The sequence below is a fragment of the Barbatula barbatula genome (genome assembly GCF_947034865.1).
Source record: "Barbatula barbatula genome assembly, chromosome: 11".
Classification (NCBI taxonomy): Eukaryota; Metazoa; Chordata; class Actinopteri; order Cypriniformes; family Nemacheilidae; genus Barbatula; species Barbatula barbatula.
The window spans coordinates 21,073,134-21,090,270 of record NC_136774.1 but is presented as its reverse complement, the minus strand read 5'-3'; the positions used below and the strand labels follow the sequence as shown (position 1 = coordinate 21,090,270).

The window sequence follows — 17,137 nt, the reverse complement described above, 5'->3', positions numbered from 1 at the left end:
GATGTGAATATTTGAGGCTGTTTTGCAATGTTTTTGTGCATGCTTTTGTGTGTGTTTGCTTATTTCTTTTAAGCCAACATTAAATCCTAATTCCTGCATGCTTCTGTAACATAACCTGTTTCACTCAAAAATGCAATGGATTACAGAGGCGAAATGACTAGCGAACAAGACTCGGGTGTTATTTCAGGTATGCGGCCTGTCCTTTACACTTTCTCTCCGTCTCACTGTTATTCTTGTATGTCTGTCTGCTTGCTTTGTGTGTGCATGTGATGCGTGCGTGCGTGTGTGTGTGTGTCGTCTATGCGAGTGAGCCCGCAGCCTTGTGTCTTGCAGCCTGGGGCATCTGCCACAGATTTCATGCCCCTGTTTCCAGCAGCATATAATCTGGTTTGACAGCAAAGAGTGTGAAGAGTATGAAGAGTTTGCATAGGACTGTTGATGTATGTGAGAGTGTATTGGCTTGAAGTGTGTGCGAACAGATGTTTACGTTTGTGTATTTTTATGGATTTAATGTCCATTTGTGAGCACAAATATGTTATTATTTTATAATATATGGTGCTTTGGATAAAAATACTACCGAAAGGCATACATGTAAATTAGATCATAAATCAGCATACTGGGAATATGGAAAAAAAAATATTGTATTAATCGCATCCAAAATAATAGTTTGTGTATTCATAATATATCTCTGTGTACTTTGCATATTATTAACACATGCACACAAAGGCACAATTTGCAGGTGAGAAATGTGCCCACCACTTTTTGGAAGAAATTAAGAAATGCTTGATGAAGGTGTGTATTGTTTAGGGGTCATTAGCACCTTAAAACTTGGGGAAAACGCTTTCTCACCATCTCCCATTGCTCACACTCATAAGTTATTTTTGCGGAAGATAGTGAGCGGCGACTTCAGAAACGCGGCCAGAATGAAATGCGTGCATCATCCGCGTTCACAGAGCACAAAAACGCATAAACGATTGAACAAGTAACATTTTTAGTCATAGGAATAAGTGTAATGCACCGCAACATCTAAGTGACCTTCCACTAATGATAGTTTGAGAACCACATACTGTGAGAGCCGGAGTCAAAAAGCAGAGTATAGCCAATGGATGGACCGCCCACTATTTATGATAAATATTCCCAACGAATTATTACAGAAACAATTTATTTAAGTATTTATTGTTTTGGTCCCCACCACTTTTCAAAACAAAGTTACGCCACTGCATACACATACATATTAAGGAAATATTTTTATGTATTTATTTATATTTGCCATTAATTGAAACGATGTACTTACATTCATAAATGTTTGTATTTTATATGTATGTGATAATGATGACAACATTTATATGCACAGAACACCGACATATATAATGTACAGCAAACTTTTATCTGGATGCAATTAGTCGTGATTAATTATGTGACATCACTCTTTATATATTATATCATATTATATTATTAAGGGATGTCAAACGATTTGTGTATACATTATATATGTCTATACACTTTATGATTACAAAATTACTATGCACAGTACACTGACATATATTATGTAAACGCAAGATTTTATTCTGGATGCGATTAATTGCGATTATACGTATGTTATGTTATGTTATGTTATGTTATGTTATGTTATGTTATGTTATGTTATGTTATGTTATGTTATGTTATGTTATGTTATGTTATGTTATGTTATGTTATGTTATGTTATGTTATGTTATGTTATGTTATGTTATGTTATGTTATGTTATGTTATGTTATGTTATGTTATGTTATGTTATGTTATGTTATGTTATGTTATGTTATGTTATGTTATGTTATGTTATGTTATGTTATGTTATGTTATGTTATGTTAGCCACACCCATGGTCCATATCATAAATCAAAAATACTACAAAAAGCAGTCAGATATGCGGATGTGCATACATTGATGTTGGCAGCAACATCTCATCTGTGTGTTACAGAATATTACGGCATGTTTATCTTTTTATGCATAGACGGCTAAATAGCAGATGCATCACAGGGTGGCAAAACAACGGCAACAGACGGCCGAAAAAGCACAGAGTGCATAGTGTCACAGGCTCGCATCGAGAAAGCGTGTTCATTCATTTACAACGTTGTTCCACTGTTACACGCACACACATTTGCATGCTTCCGCACCTGCAGATTTTTATATCCAGACCCCCCAGGGTGTAGGGGATTCAGATAGAGCCAGGTTCTGACCCTCTAATGGATTTAGCATATGCAGCGCGCTGAATCCCTGCCAGGCATTAATACAGATCACTCACGAGGGCCACTAAACACGCCGGCCATTTGTCTTCACTAGTGAACTGCTGAAAGGTTCAAATTTGCCACAGTCTCCAGAGTCCACTGGTTTGGCACATCATGGGCTGTAGTGATATTCACAGACGAATATGACTGGTAAACAAAGAGGACGAAGGTGCCGATTGGTCCTGTTTGTGTTGTGAGGCTGGGGAGCAGAGAGGAGGGGTAGAGGGGCGGACGGCATGAGAACTCGCCCCAAGACGGTAGTTCTGCGAATGGCCTGGCCACAAACACTGAGTCATGCTGTCAGGTTGTTTGTGTAAAAGCATAATGCTCATGCAGGAGCGGGCACAGGCCTATGAGCACATCTTTAAAGAAATAGTTCACCCAAAAATAAAGTTTCTGTCCTACTCAACCTTCAATCTTGACACACGAAAAGTATGTAATGTACATCCAAGCCTTCTTAAAGGAACGGTTTCCCATAAATGGAAGGTCTTCATTTACTCACCCTCGAGTTGTTCCAAACCTGCATGAATTTCTTTGTTCTGATGAACACAGAGAAAGATATTGGGAAGAATGCTTGTAACCAAACGGTTCATGGTAACTATTGTTCTGTTAACCACAAAAGAAGATATTTTGAAGAATAGGTTCTGGGGCACTGTCATTTTTACTACAATAGTAGTCAACGGGGGTCAAGAATTGTTTGGTTACAAGCATTCTTCTTCATCAGAAGAAGGACATTTATACAGATTTGCAACAACTCATAGGTGAGTAAATGATGACCGATTTTATTATTTTTGGGGGAACTGTCCCATTAAGTTTTTTGATTGCTTTTTGTAATGAAATACAAATCATGATAATCTTCACAGTCATAAAGTTTTGGAATGACTGGATGTGTACATTTTCTTTTTTTTCGGTGGATTATACCTTGATATGATTTGTATAATCATATTTATTCAAATCAGATCTCTCTCTCTCTGTCTCTTTCTCTGTCTTTCTCTCTCATTGTAACCAGCATTTCTCTGTCACTGTTTTTTAAGGGCTCTTAAAAATGTCAGAAGGATTTATATTATACCCCTGTCTGCTGGCATTGACATCACAGCTCAGGTTGCTAATGAAATACTCGGTACTGTGTGTATTCTTATTAAAATCACTTGTTAGAGCAAAATGATGTCTTACAATGTGAATTTAATCTTATATTTTTACATTGTGGTTTTGGAGCATTAGATAAATGATGAATCTTATTTTCACCCATTCTAAAAGCACCAGGTCTTTATTCGTGTTTTGTGATTTTGATCATGTAGTGATAAAATTGGCAATTCATTTAAATGACCTTTTGGTTTCTTAACGGCATCGGTGAGGTTGTGATTCTGTAATTTTTGTGTCATTTTCCTCGGGGAAGTTGTGAAACAGCGGCTCAGTCAACCCCTCCGTTTAAAAGCACTACAGAAGACGTCGTCACGTTTTCTCTTCTTTGCTGAGGGAGATAACATATTAACGATGCGCCCTGTAGAGCGGTTTGTCCGTTTAGGGGGTGACGAATCCCATGTGAGGGGACCCGCGGTGTATGTAAAAGCTCATTCTAAAGTAATAAAAACTTCTTTCTGTAAGTTCTTTATGCACCTCTGAAGACATTGTTAGGTATATTATATTGCATTTCTGTTCATAGATCCTCCAAACGATTACACACTGGACCTTTAAATGCAATATCTGTATTTGAGCAAATCAACAATATGTGTCGCATGTTAGCGAATGTTACTTATGTACTGTAAATCTTAAAGCAGTAGAATCACGTCGATAATTCAAATAAGCTGTACAGTTTTTATTGCGTTTAACTTTGGTTGATTTAAAGTGCTTTTGATGCCTTATTAAAGTTGCTAAAGTTATTTAGCCAAAAGCTATTTCCCTTTCTTTTTGTCAATATTGTAATATTTCCTAATAACCAATTTTATATGCATTTGGAATTTAAAGCCCTCTCCATAATGAAATTAATAAATTGCTTGTGTTCTTTTTTGTTCTACTTCAATATTGGTTATTAAAGTAGTATAAATTAGATTTTGGACTGGCCTCAGAGGAGCGTGCGTTGAATAATTGGAGAATGTTCACAAGAACTTGCCTACACTTTTATTAAATTGAGGGCTAATATAAGATTACAAAATATGTTGAGTGCATGGTTTAACTAAGACAGATATCTGTCTACGGTGTCCAGATAGCTTAGTCAAAATGTCAGAATATGTGTTCTTCTAAAAGAAAGAGAATACTTGCAGATTGCTTGATAGTTTGTGACTGTAGATAATGCCGTGCTTGGTTTTGTTGACATTGCAGTCAATATCTATCTGGATGTTTATGTGCACATCAACAGAATAGTCTTAATTCGACTTTAAATTTTAGCTGCACACTTCAATAAAATACATACATAATACCTCACTATGGTCTCAAAGCCAATTGAATTAAATCCACTTTCATTTTATGAGGTTATTTAATGTTGATATTAGATTGTGGTGATACCATCGGTCTTTGTTATATAAAGTAGATGGGTTTATGGGAATATTCAGTCAGACATTTATTTGTGTGCTGTGACACATCGTAGATTGGTTCTTCATTGCTTCCCTCTCTGTACTTTTTTTTCTTTACTTTTTTTAACCATGTCACATTCTCTTGATCCGTCTCTTCTCTCTCTGTCCCGGTAATGATATTTTTCCTTCAGTGCACAGGCATCATTAAGGAGAGAAAGAAGGAACGGCGCGCAGGAATGAGACGATTGTTTTCAGCCAGGCGTTTTATTCAGGGAAGAGTAAGGCTCTGTGAGACGGGCTGCGACAGAGCCGTGATCAGACAGGGTCAGACCAAACACCGCGTCTCATCCGGGTTCCGTCCCATCCATCCCCATCACCCCCCACCTCCTCAAACCCGCCCGCGCTAGGTTTCCGCTCACGTCCGCCTCCGTTTGCAAACGTCTGCACTGTTAGAGGCCACTAAATATCTGACACACTGGAGAATTGGCAATCCTTTGAGAGTCTGTAGCCTTTTCAACCTCTCTCTTCTTTTTATTGAATACATTTAGGGAGACGTGCGCGCGGCGCCGCGGGTCGGCTGATTTGATTCCGCGTCGCTTCGTTCATTGATGGGAGGGGTGTCAAAATTCAGCTCTCTAGGTTCTCAAAGAGGCTGATGTGACGCTGCGGTGTGCGTCTTTATTCGTAATTGAGAGAAATACATTAGCCGAGTGACAGCGTGGGGTGTTTTTTTGTAATTGAAGTGGCAAGGTGTAAGGTAAAAAGAAAACACTTGTGGTCTCAGCGGACTGGTGCCACATCAATCGAACCTGGAGTTCTACAAAATCCAATTATTGCATTGTTAGTGTTATTGTTATGCATCCTGCCTCTGGAATAAAAGTATAATTTTATGTTTTTTCTGCCAGTTCATAATCAGTAGACAACTATTAATTTAACTGAAAGCTCATATGTATAACATTTCATAAATAGCGCTCAAACAGCTCTGCTAAAATTCACACCGAAACTAAAAAGACGAACAGACCAAAAAACTGCGTATCTGTAGAGTAGCTACCATTTTTTTGTTCTTACTGCACCTTCACAATGCTTAAGATGTAACTGTCATTGTTGCCAGTGAAACCTGTTTCATTCTCATTCAACTTTTATAAAAGTTGCATCCTGCAGGTGACTTAAAAAGACAGTCGATTTAGCGGCATCTAGTGGTGAAGTTGCAAATTGCAACCAACGGCTCACTCCACCGCTCACCCCTTTCTCTCGAAGCACAACGGAGGCTTAACACAACACTTCAATGTCCTCATGTTTTCGCTTCTTTGTAGGATGGGGAAAGCGTAATTACGAATCGCGCTCCGAAAAACAGTTTGTCCGTTTAGGGCTACTGTAGAAACAACATGGTGAATTCCATGGTGAATACTTAGTAACGTGTAACTGTAGTTTGATTACTTTTTAAAGCGTTTTAATTTCTAAAATAGTTATTCGATTAAAGTTCCAAGCCCATATGTTATATAGTATATCTGTTTTCTAGTTTTATCAATTACATTTACATTTAGTCATTTAGCAGACGCTTTTATCCAAAGCGACTTACAAAGAGTTCGGGGAGCAATAAGCGATATGTCATACAAGAGCAATAATACAATAGGTGCTAATACAACGTTACTAGTTTCAACAAAAGTCCAATACCTGTTTAGAGGGTTAGTGTACATTTTCTTTTTTTTCATTTGTCTGTCAGGTATTCGCCGCAGACGTGTGTTTTAAGTAGTTTTTTAAAGGTTGTGAGAGATGTGGTTGACCGGACCGCATTGAGAAGAATGTTCCACCAGGACCAGGTTCCACCAATTATATCGGAAAAGAGAAATAATTTGTTTGTCACTGTTAGAATATAATGTTGCGACATATCATAAAAGGTATACTTTGTCCCTTGTGTTTGACTTCCAGGAAACTAGTGATAAAATATATATACCTTGAATGCGCTATGAATTACTGTAGATAAAAATGTCTGCCAAATGCCACACTTATCTAAGCTATTGGGTTTGGTTTCTGTAGCTCAGTCGGTGGTTGTGGGTTAACATCCCAGAAAACACTAATACAGAACGTTAATGCATCAATGAATGAGTGAATGTATAAGCTTAAAGACCGGATTCAATCTTTCCATTGCTGCTTTATACGGATATATGTGTCCCTGTTGAGTTACTCCATCATTTAACATCAATATTTCAGGACAGCAGCCGTGCACCAGCATTGAGAAACAAAGGTTTGATTGAAAAGGTCGGAGCAGATCCACGCACGTTTTGTTACGGGTTCGGTGTTGAAGAGATCGTTACGAGTAATTGCCTTATCAAAGCCGTCTGCAATCGATATCAAAATGTTTCCGTCTGTTTTCAACACAGCGAATGATCCCAGCGTAATACTAGCAATTACATCTAAATGTCCAATTTCTGGTCATTTAGCTTGCATACAGACACAGATCGCCTTGTTTAGGTTTCTGTTTAGGTTTTGAGTTTTCCGAAACAGCGTTTCTTGTTTTTATACAACTTTCTCCTGTTTTAACACCCTAGTCCATTTCCCTCCTCAAACCTCAATCCTTTATGCTTCCGGGCCCTTCTCTTTCCTGTTAGAAGTTCCTCTCAGCGAGCCGCCCCGTTACTTTAACCGCATTTAGGCTATTTTCCATCTGAAGGATTGCGATTCTTTGAACTATCGTTTTTGCATCCCCCATGCAGGGCTTCGCATTTCCCGGAGGAATATGAGAGAGATGGGAGATGTTCACTGCGGGTCTATCAGGCGCTGATCAGAGAACGTTATATATTGTCTTTCAGGCCAACGCTTCAGTTTTGGGACTTTTTGAAAGCTCATTAGCATACAGAGACTGGCGTGCACACACTTCTGCGGGATAACCAATAGGGTGAAAAATTATTTTCTTACAAAGAAGAGCTTTTTAAATAATGTATCGCGTTGATGGAAACAGATCTTTCGAAGACACGATCGTACCTTCTGACATCAAAAGATGAAATGAACAGCACTATATAGGAATCCACTGGGGTCCTTTTATAAAACGAATCCCTTTTTCTTAGTTTGATACGGTAATTTTTGATAAGTTTTTATGCATTTTTATGCAGAATAAGCTAGAAGTTTAAAGCATTTTTACATGTAAGTTTTAAAGGGGGAAATGGTTTATGTAACAAATAATTGACGACGGGCCTTTCAATTATTGCATTACCACCTCGGGATGTGCATTAACTTTCACATAATTGAACGGGACGGAGTGAATTATTCCACTTATAACATGGTTACCACACCAAAGGACATCGTCCAAATGTTTAATTTCAATGTGTGTCATGTTATCGTCTTTAAAATGCTGTTGATGGATGGACTACTTTCTTGCGCATCTCATTTCCGTGTGGTGGGCGGAAATTCTGTGTTTGCATGTGAACGCGTGTGCGAGAGATCACGCGCACGTGTTTGCGACAATCAATTATTTCCTTCTCGTATTGTTTCTATCTTCAGCAGTAAAAAAATCACGCAAACTTTTGAAGGAGTAGGTCTATCAAAATATATTTCTTATCCGTTCTAAGCAGCATGAAGAGGAAAATGAACATGTATGCTATCGGTGTTTGTTTTTGTATTTAGTTTTTATATTTATTCGATTTCAGTAGATGTATTTCTCGTTTTTGAAATGCTTTGTTTATTAAAATGAAACTGCACACGTTTCCATTAACAGTAAAGTTTGACACTATTAACATCAGATGAAGAGCGGGGTGCTGTGTGCGGTGACGGCCTGTGTGTAACACTATAACATTTCTGTTGTTTAAACTTGGCAAAGTGATATTGAACTGTAAAGCGATCAGCAGACCTGGAACACCTTCATAAGTGTGCATTTTACTGAAAGTTAATGCATAGACATAGAACGTTTTTCAACCAATCAGATTGAAGCAGCCCAAAGAACAAACTACAAAGATAAACATGAAAGCCAGAGAAGAACTCTCATACCAGGATGGCCGAGACCCCCAGTGGTACCCTAAAAGTCTAGACGGCAACAGGGAATATAGCCTCCTTTTGAAATTCATTTCATGGAGATAATGTCTCTAACTCTTCTCTGACTTTAGCAGTCATTTTCAAAAGCTACTCCATCAATAAACGCTATATTGCCCATCAGGTTCATCCCCGCAGTTTTGCCTGTGATTTATAATTGCCTAATTGCTTCTCTTGCAGTCACTGGAGGAGATTAATCAATCCTTCAATTTTAAATTCCAGCCGATGCCGGTTGGAGGAACAGCCCTCGCCGCCGTTCTCACAGGGCACGTGGAATGGTGTTTAATTCATACAGTAGTCGTGCCTGCTGGTAGCGTGGAAATAGAAACTAACGCGAGCGTGTTAATGCACGCCTCCCACAGTTACAAGATCACTAATCTCTGCCAAAACAACATGATGTTAAGAATCCGCACTCTTTCGATCCCTGCTGTAAAACATCTGATGAATTTAGCCTAAGATGGTCTGTTTGCTGTTTTAGCTGGTCAGACACTACAAATTGAACCAAAATAAATCACTGCAGTTAAACCCAGCTAGCCACAAAATTTGCCCACTCCTTGAACAGTTAGAAGTGTTTTTGTAGTTAAACGGATTGTGGGATTAGCTGGTTTTATCAGGTCTGATTGCTGGTTTCATCATGCTTGATTACTGGTTTAATCAGGTCTGATTGCTGGTTTTAGTTGGTCTGACTGTTGTTTTTAGCTGGTATGATTACTGGTTTTAGCTGGTAGGATTACAGGTTTTATCAGGTTTGATTGTTGGTTTTATCAGGTTTAATCACTGGTTTCAACTGGTTTGATTGCTGGTTTTATCAGGTTTAATCACTGGTTTCAGAAGGTTTGATTGCTGGTTTTATCAGGTTTGATTGCTGGTTTTATCAGGTTTGATTGCTGGTTTTATTAGGTTTAATCACTGGTTTCAACTGGTTTGATTGCTGGTTTTATCAGGTTTGATTGCTGGTTTTATTAGGTTTAATCACTGGTTTCAACTGGTTTGATTGCTGGTTTTATCAGGTTTGATTGCTGGTTTTATTAGGTTTAATCCCTGGTTTCAACTGGTTTGATTGCTGGTTTTATCAGGTTTGATTGCTGGTTTTATTAGGTTTAATCCCTGGTTTCAGCTGGTTTGATTGTTGGTTTAATCACTGGTTTGATTGCTGGTTTTATTAGGTTAAATCACTGTTTTCAACTGGTTTGATTGCTGGTTTTATCAGGTTTGATTGCTGGTTTTATTAGGTTTAATCACTGGTTTCAACTGGTTTGATTGCTGGTTTTATCAGGTTTGATTGCTGGTTTTATTAGGTTTAATCACTGGTTTGATTGCTGGTTTTATCAGGTTTGATTGCTGGTTTTATTAGGTTTAATCCCGGGTTTCAACTGGTTTGATTGCTGGTTTTATCAGGTTTGATTGCTGGTTTTATTAGGTTTAATCCCTGGTTTCAGCTGGTTTGATTGCTGGTTTTATTAGGTTTAATCCCTGGTTTTATCAGGTTTGATTGCTGGTTTTATTAGGTTTGATTGCTGGTTTTATTAGGTTTAATCCCTGGTTTCAGCAGGTTTGATTGCTGGTTTTATCAGGTTTGATTGCTGGTTTTATTAGGTTTAATCCCTGGTTTCAGCAGGTTTGATTGCTGGTTTTATCAGGTTTGATTGCTGGTTTTATTAGGTTTAATCCCTGGTTTCAGCAGGTTTGATTGCTGGTTTTATCAGGTTTGATTGCTGGTTTTATTAGGTTTAATCCCTGGTTTCAACTGGTTTGATTGCTGGTTTTATCAGGTTTGATTGCTGGTTTTATTAGGTTTAATCCCTGGTTTCAGCAGGTTTGATTGCTGGTTTTATCAGGTTTGATTGCTGGTTTTATTAGGTTTAATCCCTGGTTTCAGATGGTTTGATTGCTGGTTTGATTCCTGGTTACAGAGAGTTGGAGACAGAAAGCCAGGGCCAAACAGAATCTATCAACACCATATCAAAGCCATTTTTAGCAGAGATTTTGTGGTGCATGTATTTTGTTATAAATATTTTGCCTTTAGAGCAACAGTGAGCCAACAGCTCGTATATGTCTGAAGCATTTGCACAGACCACAGCGCTACAGTTAAAATAATATAAATGTATTGTGATTAAAAACAACGCACATAATGTAAAATGTGCTTAATGGAGACAATATCATCAACACCAACAAATTACACTCTCTAAAAATCAGCTCTGTCATTGTACATGTTTAGTGTTTTGGGGTGGATAAAATGGGGCATTATTTAAATACGTTTCTAAAGCTGTATTTACTCCTTCGGAAAGTAAAATGTCACTACTGTTAATAATATTATCTCCATTAAGCACTTTTTACCTCCTGTGATGCCAACACCTGGAGCAGTAGCATCATTTGTGCTAATGATAGCTAATCCGCTCAATTAGCAAAGTACACATTTGTAATCTGGGTCTCTATGCTAGAAGGCAAGTTTACATACGCTTTGTCTTCCTCTTGCAGAATAATACCATACGACATTCACAGTACAGGAGCTTAACACAGTCCCTTGTGGTAAAATACGAACAATGGATAGTCAGCAGTGGCTACATTCTACCTTCCCCGCGTCTTACTCATCGTCTTGTGTTGTTTTTCTGCGTCTCAACCCCTCCTTTCCTCCTACAGAAGACCGCATTCACCTTTTTAGCCCATTAATTAGCACCGACGGTTAATAGCGCTTCCCACAATGTCGGCCTCAGCAGTTTTCCCTCAGTGTCTGTGTCACTGGATCAATATTAGGGAATAAAGCACCGGAGAGTCTCTGGTAGGAGTCAGGCCTGCGCAGTCACGACAGCTTCCCTCAAAAATATTTTTCTTCCATTAGAAGCGAGTTATCGATGCATCGATATCTGTGCTGTTTTCCATTCGCTTAGATTTTTTTAAGCAATAACCTGCTGAAAATTCTCCTCGCATCTCCACAAGGAAAAGGAATCTTTTTGGGAGCTCGGAGAGGAGAAATCGAAATCGGAAAACATAAAATCTAAAAGCTTCCTCTCGCTCGCAGGATCTGTTGTTTGCTTTTTACGGCTTTTCTGTTTTTGCTTTTGTTGTTTTTGTTTAACAATGTAGCCAGGGTGCTTAGCATTTAGATGACATGTTTGAGGAGAGGTGCGACAGATCAGACGCGCTGCGTGAAATGTTTCGTAGATTACGCCAGGGCGGGGCGGCATACGGGCGGGCGGGGGTCCGAACGGGCACTGGATAGCCAGTGCTGTCCGTTGAAGCTGCGGGCACTGTCAACACCATTGTGAATGATGCTGTGATGAGCCAATCAGCATGTGTGCCAATGAGAAGCTTAGTGTGCCTTCTGCATGCCAATGAGAGTAGTGGCTCCAAGTACCGCGAGCTTGCCAACAAACGACTCTGAGTCTTTATGGGGTTAAGAGGTTTTTTTAAACATTGAGCGAGCAAGTGGAAAGTTGAAAGTTTCTGGTAGTACAGACTTCAATGCACTGTGAAGTACAGACTACGGGGCCAGTTCATTCGTGCTGGTTTGAGACTTCAGAAGGCCTGTGGAAGCACAGTTGACAATGTTTTAGATGGCCAAACTAAAAGTAGATATGCTGCTAACTTTAGAATGTTCAGCAGCATGACAGTAGCTTTAAAATAGTGAGGTGGGTAATACTAGGTTTTCAAAATGGTGTAACTTCCAGTGACACAATACTTTTCTCCAACAGCTAGCAGTGTGGTTAAATAAAAAAGTTTTTTTTTAATGCCACATTGTATAACTCAACATCTCAACTTGAAAAGGCAAAGGTAGTTAAAAGAATCGCTCTCCAAAAAGTGAAGTGAGTGTTGATTAATTTCAGCAAATTACATTTTGTCCAATTTACATTTAATTTACTTTTGTTTACTATTTTGCAGTGTGGCTACTTTTTTACAGTTTTCTTCCATGGTTATTTATGTACTTATTTGTGTTATCAACACTCTGGAAGCCCTCGTGCGCATTGTTTTGTACATTTAGTGATCGATACTTGAAGCATGATGTTAGCAACTCCAAGGTCACGAGTTGTGTGTACTTCACATTCGATAATTCCCACTTCGACCCGGAAATAATTGATGGAACGGTGCCCTTTTAATGTAAGCAGAGACCCTTAATGTTTTATTGCTCCTAAATCATTAGTAACATTAATTTTTTAATGTTACAAAATCCAGACGTTACTTTCGGTTCGGCGTATTCGAATTTCCGAGAGCACGTGAAGGCAGCATTAAATGCCCAGCAAACACACTAACATGTTCAATACATTTTGAACAGCTTGTGATAAAAGCACATGCTTTTATTTTTTACGTTGATGCATCAATTGTTATCTTGCAGAAAAAGCACGGGTCTAATGAAATGCCTTACAAATCTTTCTTTTCATTCCAGCCTTTGCCCAAGGAGCCATCTTAAAGGACTCCAGATCGCCGTGAGGAGGTGAGCGGCTCTCCAATCAGATTATCTCGTATCTCGCTCTGTTTGTTCTTCTTTAGTAAATCATCACCGTAAGTCTCTAAATCTAATATGCAATGACACCGACGGTCCAGGGAGCACCACCAGAGCAGACCTGCGACAGACAGCGGACCACGTGGCCGCCGCGCTCACCGTGACAGATGGCAGCGACAGAGGTGGAATAAAGTAGAGCAGAATCGAGTGGAAATCTTATCATTTATCCAGCCAATTGTGCCCCGCCGGCGCTGATGAAGTTGTGTTAAGAGTGACGCACCTGTTCAGCGGAAGGGCTGGAGCGGGATTAGAGGGCAGTCAGGGGCGCCGGGTTTGCCGGGGATCAAGAGATGAGAGGAGATGATGATGGTTTGGGACGTGAGCGGAACCCAAAATCCTTCCCCATGCGTTCCAAGAGTCAGCTCCGCCTCAGTAGTCGCTCGACTCGTTGCAGATGGTGCGACGGCGGCATAGAAGGAGATACGGTTGTATTTAACAAGATATAACAAGATATATTTACATGCCAGCTGTTGTTTGTCTTACCAGCTTGCTTTGAGCGGTTCCCGGCAAGCGTACGCGGCTAGGAGGAGAGATATCGTGAGGATGAAAATTTGCATACATTTATGTTAATCCTTGAGGCAATTAGCACCTGTCAGTTAAGGGATTTTTCAGCAATATCGTTCTATTCTTTTCATTACCTGGTAGATTAAAATAAATACAAAATTATAACAACAACATTTTACACTTTTCTTCAGTGAAAACTGTCCTGCGGGAAGCGTTGACTTTCAATGGCATTAAAGTGTTATTCAAACAGTCAATTGAGTTGAACACACCTTCACTTTTGTGTGGGAAAAGCACTATTAAAAAGCGAGTCATGAGGGAGGACGCTTTATTGAAAGGCGTCATTATAAAGCATCCGGAGAGAGCACTTATGCAAGCATCTCAGAGGGAAGCTGTTGTGTTAGAATCCTGAGGAGACTTTCAGGGCTTTGTAGACTTCGCTGTGGTACGGCGTGAAGAAATGAAGTCTCTGCATTGTGGTTCCGGTAGAGTTAATGTCAATGTTATCAACATTTCCAGCATGTCGTGTCCTCCACCCTCGGGAGAGAGCCGCGTGATTCACAGGCAATTACTGATAGATGGAGAAACTGAAATGTGGAAAGGCCATAAATATTTATTTAGAGAGAAACTGGGAGGTTTGAAATTGTTTTTCTGATTTTTGGCAATTACATATGAAGTGCATTAAAGATTGATTCTGGAAGCACGGGGAATGTCACATTTACAAATCCCAGTTCCATGTTATTTATGAATGATGAATTTTGGGGGTTGTTATTTGGACAGCCTTGAACAGATATACTGTACATTTTTGATTCGCTTACTGAAAGAAATCATTTGAGAGAATTTGACTTCTAGGTTTTGATTTATTGACGTGTTATAGAGAAGTTTTTCTAAGTTCTCGAAAAATGTTAAAGCTGTTTGCTTATTGCACTTATTCAGAGCTGTTCTTTATAGTAAATCGTTCAAACTGTTTCGCAAGACCTGAATGACTCATCTGCGAACAGCGTGAATCTATTATTTATTTTTTTATCTGGTAACCATAAATGAATAAAAGGTCAAGAAGCGTGTGAACTCTGGGAAAGATTTTACTATTTTTAATGCGAAACTCCACAAATGTTACAGCAGTTAAGCACATAAAATGTATTTATTAAGAGCTATGGGAAAAAAAGAGATGCAATAATGATGAAGTTCACCGAGGCGTGATTTTTAAACAAGCGAATGTGCACACAAGCCCATGGGAAACAATGCAGATTAGTGTGCATGCAGTGAACATTAACAATTACATATTCAAAGTTAATTCAAATTGATCATGAATTAACACTCAAAGGGCCAACGGCAGGCATAACTTTATCTTTAGGAACAAAGAGGACAGCCACAAATGTATGTGCTCGCATTAAAAGGCGTGCGTGTTTAAAAAAATACATTTTACCAAGGTTTCTCTGCAAAAGCACATCACCCTTCACCATTTACCTTTTGTAAAGCGTGTGTGCTTTTCAAAGCGCAGGCTCTTCACTACGCTGTGATAAAAATCATCAGCCACTAAGTAAACACAAACAAAAGCACAAGAGCAACAAACATGAAAAGACGAGGCAGGAAATGTTGCTGCGTGATGTTTTTTCCTTCCTTTGATCATGCCACAGAATGCATTTCGCTAATGTCCTCACCATCTTTTTTCCTTTGTGTGTGTGCGTGCGTGTGCGTGCGTGCAGGCTTTCTGACATTCACAGGAACATCGCCAAACCGGAATCATCCATCAGCCCCACGTCCGTGTCCATCCTCTCATTTCGGCTCTTCAGAAATCAGCTGCCTCACCCTATCATCCCCAAACTGGAAAAGGAACCATCAGTCAACCATTCCAACGGTTACAAGCGGGTCAAGAAGTCCCAGCAGCGACCCCCACCACCTCTTAACCCCAGCGATTTTCTTAGCATCATCCATCTCAGCTGTTTACGTTTTGAGCTTGAGGTCTTTTAGCCAGAAGAACATTTCGCTTGCTTTCAGATAAGACTGCACGTGCACCGAAACAAACATTACACGTTTCTGACGGAGAGGCCGTTGCATCTAGAAGCTGGACCTTGTGGGAGTTATTCATGCTCGTCACCTGCGAGCAAGGACGCGTGCTGCAGAAGGAACAAGGACATATAGAGACGAATCCACACAGATGTTCGGGTCTCCCTGCAAGGATAGCACGTTCCCCTGTCTTTGTCATGAGTATGAACAGTTACACATTCATTTGATAAATTGAGAACTGGGCCAAAGCACTGTAGATTTGACCTTGGTGTCATTGGCTTCTGTGGACGTATGGATTCTGTGTGGTAAGCTGTGAGAATGGCGATGCACTGAAGCTCAAGTCTCATCATGGGTGATTTAAAGATTAGCAAACGCTGTCTGGATCTCATCTGTCTTTTCTCTCTGGGCCTCTCTTTCACTCTCTGCTTTAAATGTTTGTCTCTAATGGATATATCATTTCTACTGTATGAATACTTTATTTTGACTGTAAATTGACACTTGCGATGGAGTATTGACCTAGATAGAAAATAAAGGGTTGTGTCCATGTAAATGTGCACAAAGCTTTGGGAAGTTTCTCTGTGGGCCGCGCCGGTACTTCAAGTCAACGTGAGATCACCATTGGCTTGCGAATTTATAGTCTTAATAAACGTCCTTGGTTTTATTGGGCATGATTTATCAGTGCGACTTTATTCTTGTATTAAAAAAGTACTCGGATATTAAATTACTTTTGTTTAGCGTCCATGTAATCCAATTGGGCGCTTGAACTAATATTATCTCTTCATGTTGACTTTAAGTACTTAGTTCTTTCCTCGAGTGTTGAAGAAATCTGCCTTTCATCAAGTGAAAAGATCTATTGTTAAATCAAGTTCTCTGCCCACAGGCCTGCGAAGATCAAAACGCAAGGGGTTAAGCGACGGACGTAACTGATTGCATGAAAAAAGAGAGGAGAACCTCGTGTGAGAAGATGAAAGAGTAAAAGAATATGGTCACTTTCAGTGAACAGTAGTAATTCATCAGTCTCGAGGGCCCGGCTCCCTGAGTTGTGAATTTTAATGGTGTTTTTATGGTTCCTAATAAAGTCTGTTATGCTTCTGGCAAATATGCAGACCACGACATCCCTCGCTTCCAATTACTGAGAAAACTCAAGGAGATTCGGTGTTCATTCGTTATACTGCACGGTTACTCAGGAATAACAGGACTCTTTCTCTCTCTGACTCTATAATCTTTCGGTATTTGATTCTCTCTCAGTTTAAAAATGTTGAACAATTTATTGCCATGATTGTGTATACTTATATATAATGCTTTGGCAATATTATAAGACAAAAGGGTCA

General features: G+C 39.4%; 1 protein-coding gene across 3 annotated transcripts in view; it reads left to right on the top strand.

Moving 5' to 3' along the window:
- Positions 1-16,915, top strand: part of tafa5l (TAFA chemokine like family member 5, like) — a 40,124-nt gene extending 23,209 nt beyond the window's left edge. Inside the window, exons 5-6 of one of the 3 annotated variants that reach the window (XR_013787329.1) lie at positions 13,182-13,229; positions 15,506-16,910. Coding sequence is in view for 2 of the 3 variants with exons in the window: in XM_079468176.1 (XP_079324302.1) it covers positions 13,182-13,205 (24 nt within the window). In the remaining variant the exon portion in view is untranslated. Of the gene's footprint in view, positions 1-13,181; positions 13,230-15,505 lie in introns of all 3 variants that reach the window. The other 2 variants (XM_079468176.1, XM_079468177.1) reach the window with 2 other exon arrangements.
- Positions 16,916-17,137: the final 222 nt, after the last annotated feature.